Here is an 8,040-nt window from a genome sequence, read left to right on the forward strand (position 1 = left end):
CAGAGACTGATAGGACAGGCCTAACCATTAATAGCTTATGTGTCAGTATGAATTCTATACATGATCACCTTTTGTATGACAGTATCAGATATCCACTCAGTTTAAATATTAACAATGGGAGATAGTGTCAAACAAGAATCAGACTCAATATGTTTCAGCCAGCCTTCCTTTTTGCTCCTTCTGTTAAAAAGAAAAACATCAAATTTTGAGTTTTATATGTGGCACTTGACAAATTGCTTATTCTACAAAACATTAACTGTCAGTTTAAATGCTGACTCTACACCATGTAAGAACACCATCTTCTCTTCATCTCAAAGTTTCTTTTTGCTTCTGCAACATTAGAATTCTACTTCAGAAGCTTGCCGCCTGTCAGACAAGATACAGTAGCCTGTGAAAAAGGCAATGAACTGTAAGAAGCAATTTTTTTTCAGTAATTTTCTTTTAAAGTCTGGCAGTCTCTCTCCGTCTCTCTCTCCCCTCCCTCCCTCTCTCACTGCTGTGCTGTAGGGACATAATGCTCAAATCATGGAACATGAAATTTGGTGGAATTATCTGGAGCTCAACATTAGTGGTAGAACCCTAAAATCTTTCTCTGCCCAGATATTCAAGCCCATGCACATCAGCTGTACTCTTAATGTGTTTACTGCTGTCTGCTCACTGCTACTCCTGCAGTCGACATTACATTTGTAACCATAAAGCTTGACTGAGATGGAGGGGATGGGGAGGGGATGGGTTATACCACAGGATATCATCATTACTGTATTCAAGACACATATGACAAGAATACACAAAACACAACTGTAACGATGCTGTAGGCCTTGCCCTTAAATCCACTCTTTTCAAAAAGAAGCAGTATTTTCTGATTTGCAGCTCTGTAGGATTCTGGAAGAATTTTGTAGAATAAAGTCCCAAATACTGTCAACATTTGAGGCTGAGTTTATACACTGAACATAATGTCAAAACTTTGCAGGAGGAAAGCAACAGATCTTGGAAGATGTCATTAGGGTAAATAATGTTTTACATCTGCGTAATATGAAGAAGGAAAAAACTTCGCTTTGGGAAGAATTAGTGACGGCATAAGGTTAGTGAAGGGATAATGTACCCCGTAAAAATAATAGCCTTTTCTCTTTTCAGACATTTCTATGAATGTGCTTTTATATCTCAAGACAGCATTCAAGTTCTGGTACGGTACATGGATATTGCAGCATTCAATTGAGAAAACCATCAGTATTAATTTGCATGTCCTACTGGGACAGTTAAAAGCTAGTGCAGGATTTGTAAGTGCCTAAAAGGTTATCCAGCACTGAGTGAATGGAAAAAGGTTATACAAAAGGGCAATACTGATAGCATAACATAGAGAATGTTTGAAATGTGCAATGTTTTAAATGTTTAAAAATTAACATAAATAGGAATTGAAACACAATATTAGTTTTTCTGTTTTAAGTTTTAATGGGTCTGTCCTCATCACATACAAAATTTACCCTTAGCAAATGGAAATGGAAGGAAAGCAAAACCAGAGACAGATTTTCTAGCATCAGGAACAGACTGAAAGATATTAACAAACAGAAATACCTGGGACAGCAGTTCTTAATTTCTTCTTGGATTTTAAATGTTGTCCAGTCATTAATACTTTCTAGAAGTGACAAGCAACCTTGTATATCAAATAAATAAAAAAACAAGTTCTCACCTAGTTACAGTAAAAATGTACAACTGGAAATGAAAATAATAAATTAATTGTTCCTTAGTGTGTCAGTATCACTAGCCAGGAACGTGAACGTTTGTTGAAGGATTTTATTCTGCGACAGAAGGCAACATGATGACTTTATCTCTGAAAGCCAAATTCAGCAAACAGGTGTTGCACTTTGTCCAGCGTTGTGGGACTGTGGAGTCAGCATACATATATAAATGAGTTGGAGGGGTGAGGGGTCTGCCCCCTGCAAAAAAGTTTGAAATCATTTTCATTGACAGTGGTTTTCAGTGAATCACATTTGTGCATTTGTCAATTGAATCCTTTGACGAATAATCGATGAATCCTACTAACTTGCCTTACTTTGATCAAACACTAGTAGTGAGTTCTACCTACCTGTGTTCCTCACTGACAGGAGCGACAGGTGCTGACTGAGGGTTATTTTTGGGGATAAACTCTTGGCTAGGCTTGTAAGGACACCAGGGCCATTAGCCTAGTAACCTCCAAAGATCCTGTGATCCTACTACAGTCTAGACTGAGAAGATGATTTTACATTCAGCAGACAACTCTCTCTTACCTGAGAAGGAAACTTGCAGGTTGTGATACATGTCTGCCACCCACTGAAAGCACACCTGCAGGAAAGGACTTTCAACAACATGAAATAAATGCCCATACAAGCACAAAATATATATGCTGCCACAAAAATATCCATGGGTATGTAAGCACTTCAGATGCAAGCAGGAATGAATCAGAAAAGGTGTGTTATTAGTTTTTGTAAAACTATTCATCCATCTTTAATACTGTAATAGTTTCCATCTGATGGTAGAAGATGGGGGCTGGTACTGATGGGAGTAATTTGTATAGCAGTTATATATTAAAATGAAATCAATCACTGCAACATAGGCTAGACCAGTATGACAGTTCACGTAAAGACAGAAACTGTGGAGGACTACAGGAAAAGTTCAAGAACTACACTGCATTGCTTTATATATTTTACAGAGATCACTCTCCCAGATTTCATTTAAGTAGCGGTATTATTTATGCAGTGTTCTTCAGTCATGGCAGCACTATATAAGGAGCATTTTGCACAAGTAGGACTAGTAAAGAGTAGCCAGGTTACAGTTAGAGTGCAGCAGCTGATGCATGAATTCAGAATGCAGTACAAAATATAGGGACATACTTGTAAAGGTAACAGATACGACCAGTGTGCACCGGTCCTGTTAATTTCTTGTTTTTGCATAGGTGCCATGATCTTTTCGACTTAAAGCTGCAATTCTTAGAAATAAGATGGTGTGATTTGCTCATATGCATAATGAAGGGGGGCTAATATATTTGTGTCTTTCGGCTTTTCCTGGTTAGGGGTCGCCACAGCGGAACTCCGGTCCACTAATGACTGGCAGTAGATTTTTACTTGCTGGCTTGCCGGGCCTAACGCACAACCTTCAACGAAGGAACACCCATTCACGCATGTCGCCACACAGAAGACGCTCTAACTGAGAATCGAACGGGCAACGTCTAACTGTAAGGCGGCAACGCTACCGCGGCACCACCACCGCAGTAGTCAATTACATTAGTAAGTTGCTAAAATACACGAGATACTGTAACAATCTAGTATGTGATAACTGAAACTATAGAGTTTGGTGTAGTTCAACACAGAGTCACAGTGTGGATAACAAGGTGATATGCAATTATCAAATATCAGTGTTGATATGGTGGTATTGTATAAGAGTATAAAAGTGAGCACTGTTAGAATGCTATTGAGCAGTATTTATGAAATAGAAAAAGTGGAATACAGTGATATTAGGGGAGGACTATAATCTATAAAGTGGGATCAGCTTTTCTGACTAATGCTACTATGCTGCATTTTTCTGAAATCAAGGGGAGAGACAAACACTGCTGAAAAACATGCATAAAGTGGCTATGTAGAAGAGAAGTGTTAAGTGTAAATGTACATTCCTTGCTATCATATTCAGTTTCTCATTGTGAATATGCACTTATACTCTGGAAGGACAGCACTGTAACAACATGAAAGCAATGTGTATATACAGTAGAGGATGACTGTATCTTGTGTCTTCTTCTTCGTCTTTCGGCTGCTCCCATTAGGGGTCACCACAGCAGATCAACTGTTTCCATTTCTTCCTGTCCTCTGCATCTTGCTCTGTCACACCAACCACCTGCATGTCCTCTCTCACCACATCCATTAACCTTATCTTAGGCCTTCCTCTTTTCCTGTTACCTGGCAGCTTCATCCTTAGCATCTTTTTCCTCAATATACTCTGCATCCCTCCTCAGCACATGTCCAAACCAACGTAATCTTGCCTCTCTGGCTTTGTCTCCAAACCTTCCAACCTGGGCTGACCCTCTAATATACTTATTCCTAATCCTGTCCATCCTTGTCACACCCAGTGCAAATCTTAACATCTTCAACTGCCACGTCAAGCTCTGATTCCTGCCTTTTTGTCAACGCCACTGTCTCCAACCCATATAACATAGCTGGTCTCACTACCCTCTTGTAGACCTTCTCTTTCACTCTTACTCGTACTCGTCTGTCACAAATCACTCCTGACACTCTTCTCCACCCACTCCATCCTACCTGTACTCTCTTCTTCACCTCTCTTCCACACTCACCATTACTCTGAACTGTTGATCCCAAGTACTTAAACTCATTCACCTTCGCCACCTCTACTCCCTGCATCCTCACCATTCCTCTATCCTCCCTCTCATTCACACACATATATTCTGTCTTAGTCCTGCTGACCTTCATTCCTCTTCTCTCTAGAGCATATCTCCACCTCTCCAGGGTCTCCTCCACCTGTTCCCTACTCTCACTACAGATCACAATGTCATATGCAAACATCATAGTCCACGGGGACTCCTGTCTAATCTCGTCTGTCAACCTGTCCATGACTGTATCTTGTGTAATCAAATGAAATAAGACACAATTAAAAAAAAAATCTCCTCACCACTATCACCTTCATATAAGACACTAAAGTCTCAGAACTTGTATTTTAAATAAGAACAAGAGAGACATCTGAGGAATGTTGCAGTTTTACTTGTTCAGTGTTTGAAATGGGGTGGTTTCAGATGGCTTTTTCACTCTCCTCCAACATTAAATGTAGAAGCCATCATGCCTGATTTGGTGAAGAAGGATTTAGTCAAATGAGTCCCGATAACTATTTGATCAGTGTGTCTGCATATAATGCATGTATACATACACAGATAGTGGAAAACATTCTACTAATGCAAAAACAAAACAGAGTTGTGTTCCTATCCACAAAAGTGAGGAAATTCAGTGTTATGGTTAATTTAGAGCTAGTTCAATATTTATCAACCCTCCCCAAGCAAGAAATTCACATGCCCAGGCTCTCTCTCTCCTGCGCTTCCAATAATGTTACCTGAACCTCAACTAGACAATTAACAACTATTTTTATTCAATAAACAAACATTGCTACTTTCATCATAGCTCCCATCAGCTCCTGAAGTAAGCTGGGTGAATAAGCCCTACGGCAATAGCTTTTGCACCTCATACCACTCATGGCTAAATGTCAGTCAAAGTGACCCTGTTAAAGCAATCTTCAAAAATGACAGCTCTAAGTCACAATAGCATCTCTGCAGTACAACATTATCAGAGTTTTGTATAAGACATGGTGGTAACCTAGCATGCCTTGCTCACAATGCATTGGTCAAAGTCACACATGGAATAACAAAGAAGTAAAGTACTTCATTGCTGTATAACTTAAGACCTTCACACGACTAATACATTTCTACCATCATTTACTGTCAAACTTTTTAACGATGTTTAAAAAAGTATGCATGTATGCAAGGAACAGAAGACTGTGCAGTCGGTTTTCCACAAAGTGAAATATACAAGTAATTTCTGTAAACAACTGCTAAATCACTTTTATCCCAGCCTGCTGGTAAAGCTTAAATATGAGGTTTTACCCTAAGGTTAAGCTATGCATCCTTCATATCACTGAATATTGCAGTTTGTGGCTTCAACTTTTATAAAACAAAGAAATATAATTTTAGTTAGTCTGAGGTCACTAAGCTCTCCACAGCATGTATCACAACACATCAAAATCTTTAGCATCACCCTTATGGCTCATAAATCTTGATACACTATAAATGATGAGACCACATAAAGTTTACAAGTGCCACATCTTAGTCATATCTTAGTATATGTGCAAATTAGTGCACATTATGTAAGTGTGTGTGTGTGTGTGTGTGTGTGTGCGTGTGTGTAAAATTCAAATAATTCTGAATAGGCAGGAATGCATGAAGCTGCTAATTGTCAGAAAAGAAGACACACTCCATAGTTCCTCACATGCAGTGCAATTGCTTGTGCAACAGACAGCTGGGGAAGTGTATGTGTGTGGATGAGGAGCTACCTCTCATTCTGCCTATATTTCTACACACACACACACACACACACACACATACACATGGGGTGAAATTATGAAAACTCTCAAAGGCAGCGAGCATTATTCAATCCAGAACTATATTGTATTTAATGCCAGCAGGTCACTCACTTTGAATCTTACAAATCTGTATTACAGGAAAAGACAATTTCCACAATGCCCGATCAATTTTAATTTTAGAAGCATAATTGAACAATAACTTGTGATGTACTTTATTCTGAAACAGACACATTACTGTAATTACACCGTGCTTTAGACTTCTAGTATCAGGTTTGATCTAGTGTCATGGAATATGCTCACTTGTCACAAATATTGATAAATAAAGATTAAACATGCGTCCAAAATGTGCTGAAATGCCATGCTGGTGTGCAGTCTTTGAACAACGTTTGTTTCCCGCAAAAGGCCCAGCAGAGCCACTTTATTCACTCTAAATTCTCTCTGAAATCCATTTTAGGTTGCACACATCTACACATTCATGCTAAATTACTTTAAACAAAAATGCATTGTTTTGGACAGCGCTAATCTACAACATGCAGAGCGGAAGGGAAATCAACTGCTCTGTAACGATGACTCTTTTTCCACACCGATACTAAAATGCATTTTAAATTATGCACATCGCGCCGGACTGCCAAATAAGCGTGCTGTGTGGTACAAACTATTCGTATTATTAAATTATTCTGATCCAGTCTACAGTTTTAGAGGCGTTATTCTATTTTTGGCAACAGATGTTCATTAAGGGACACCCCCAGTCATTAACCCACGCATTGCCTGGCCAACTTTGAATGACTTTCCTCCTCAGCAGACTACGTGATGTGGGACCCAGTGGCAGGGAGGGACAGGCGCGGGACCAGCATCACAAAGACATTGTGCGTGGGGGTGGGGAGGAAGGGGGTAGCCAGAAGGGAGAAGTCCACTTGAAAACACCATGCACCTGTTCACAGAGAGTTTCTGTCCAGCAGCGAAAGAACATACCAAAACCCCAGAAATGTTACTGCTTACAGGCACATTCAAGGAAGCACAGGCAAGAGTAGTTTCTCAAAACACAACTCTTCTTCCCAGAGATGCAGCAAAAAACGAGCGGAGATCCAACCAAACAGAGGTAAAAAGAGTGCTAAAACAAGGATGCAATCCCTTAGACCTATCTCTAACCGCCCTGCCCTGGCCGGTCCGGACTATGAGTCTGCTGATATGTTGTGCCTGACCACCTTTCCCTGGACACAAGATGCAAAAGTAGTAGCAAGCCAACAGCCTGGCTTACAGCTGAAAATCTACCATCCCTTACCTGCTGAAGACTTTCTTTATCCTCTGCAGCAGTGTGGGCGATATGGAGATGCTTTCTGCTGGAATGTTTTCAATGGTAGTAACAACATGATTTTGCTGCTCGGGGATCATTGCTACAAGGGGAGAAATTTCAGAGGGCAGGGTGCATTCTGCGCTGTCCAATGTAGCGGAAAATGGTTCCCGACTAGGAGGGGATCCGGTAACACGAATAGCAATTAGTATACTAATGATCTGCCATGGTCCTTCGCTGCTGCCGGTTGCTTTAAATCCAAATTTTGATAATCCTTCAGTTTCGGTGCAAATGCCCTTATTCCCGTGTAAGGCTTCAATGTATCAGGTTTGCGAGCACTTTTAAGCACACACACACTCACACACGCAAAAGCACATACACAAAAATCTGGAAGCAATGGGTGCCAACAGAGGGACTGCCGTGACAGCAAGCACAGACAACCGTTTTCTTCTTCGTTGCAATATGTATCCAGTAGAGGGAGCTCATACCATTTCCACTCGGTCCTGCATTGCATGTTGGGAAATGCAGTTTTTGGCCCACCCGTACATCGCGTGACCATCTTTTGTCTCCAGGTACCTCTCAAACTCTCAACGAAAGAAACGTGGACAATAAAAATAATGGGGGGGGGGGGGGGGGGGGCAAAG

At 40.5% G+C, this 8,040-nt stretch overlaps 1 protein-coding gene across 1 annotated transcript in view; it reads right to left on the minus strand.

The window, feature by feature from the left end:
- SLC35F1 (solute carrier family 35 member F1) overlaps positions 1-7,836 on the minus strand; it is a 1,996,989-nt gene extending 1,989,153 nt beyond the window's left edge. Inside the window, exon 1 of the mRNA XM_044074280.1 lies at positions 7,388-7,836. Coding sequence (XP_043930215.1) covers positions 7,388-7,497 — 110 coding nt within the window. The 5' untranslated portion in view covers positions 7,498-7,836. The remainder of the gene's footprint in view (positions 1-7,387) is intronic.
- Between the last annotated feature and the right edge of the window lie 204 nt (positions 7,837-8,040).

Source organism: Protopterus annectens, chromosome 1.part1 (assembly GCF_019279795.1).
Source record: "Protopterus annectens isolate FY-2018-M chromosome 1.part1, PAN1.0, whole genome shotgun sequence".
Lineage (NCBI taxonomy): Eukaryota > Metazoa > Chordata > Ceratodontiformes > Protopteridae > Protopterus > Protopterus annectens.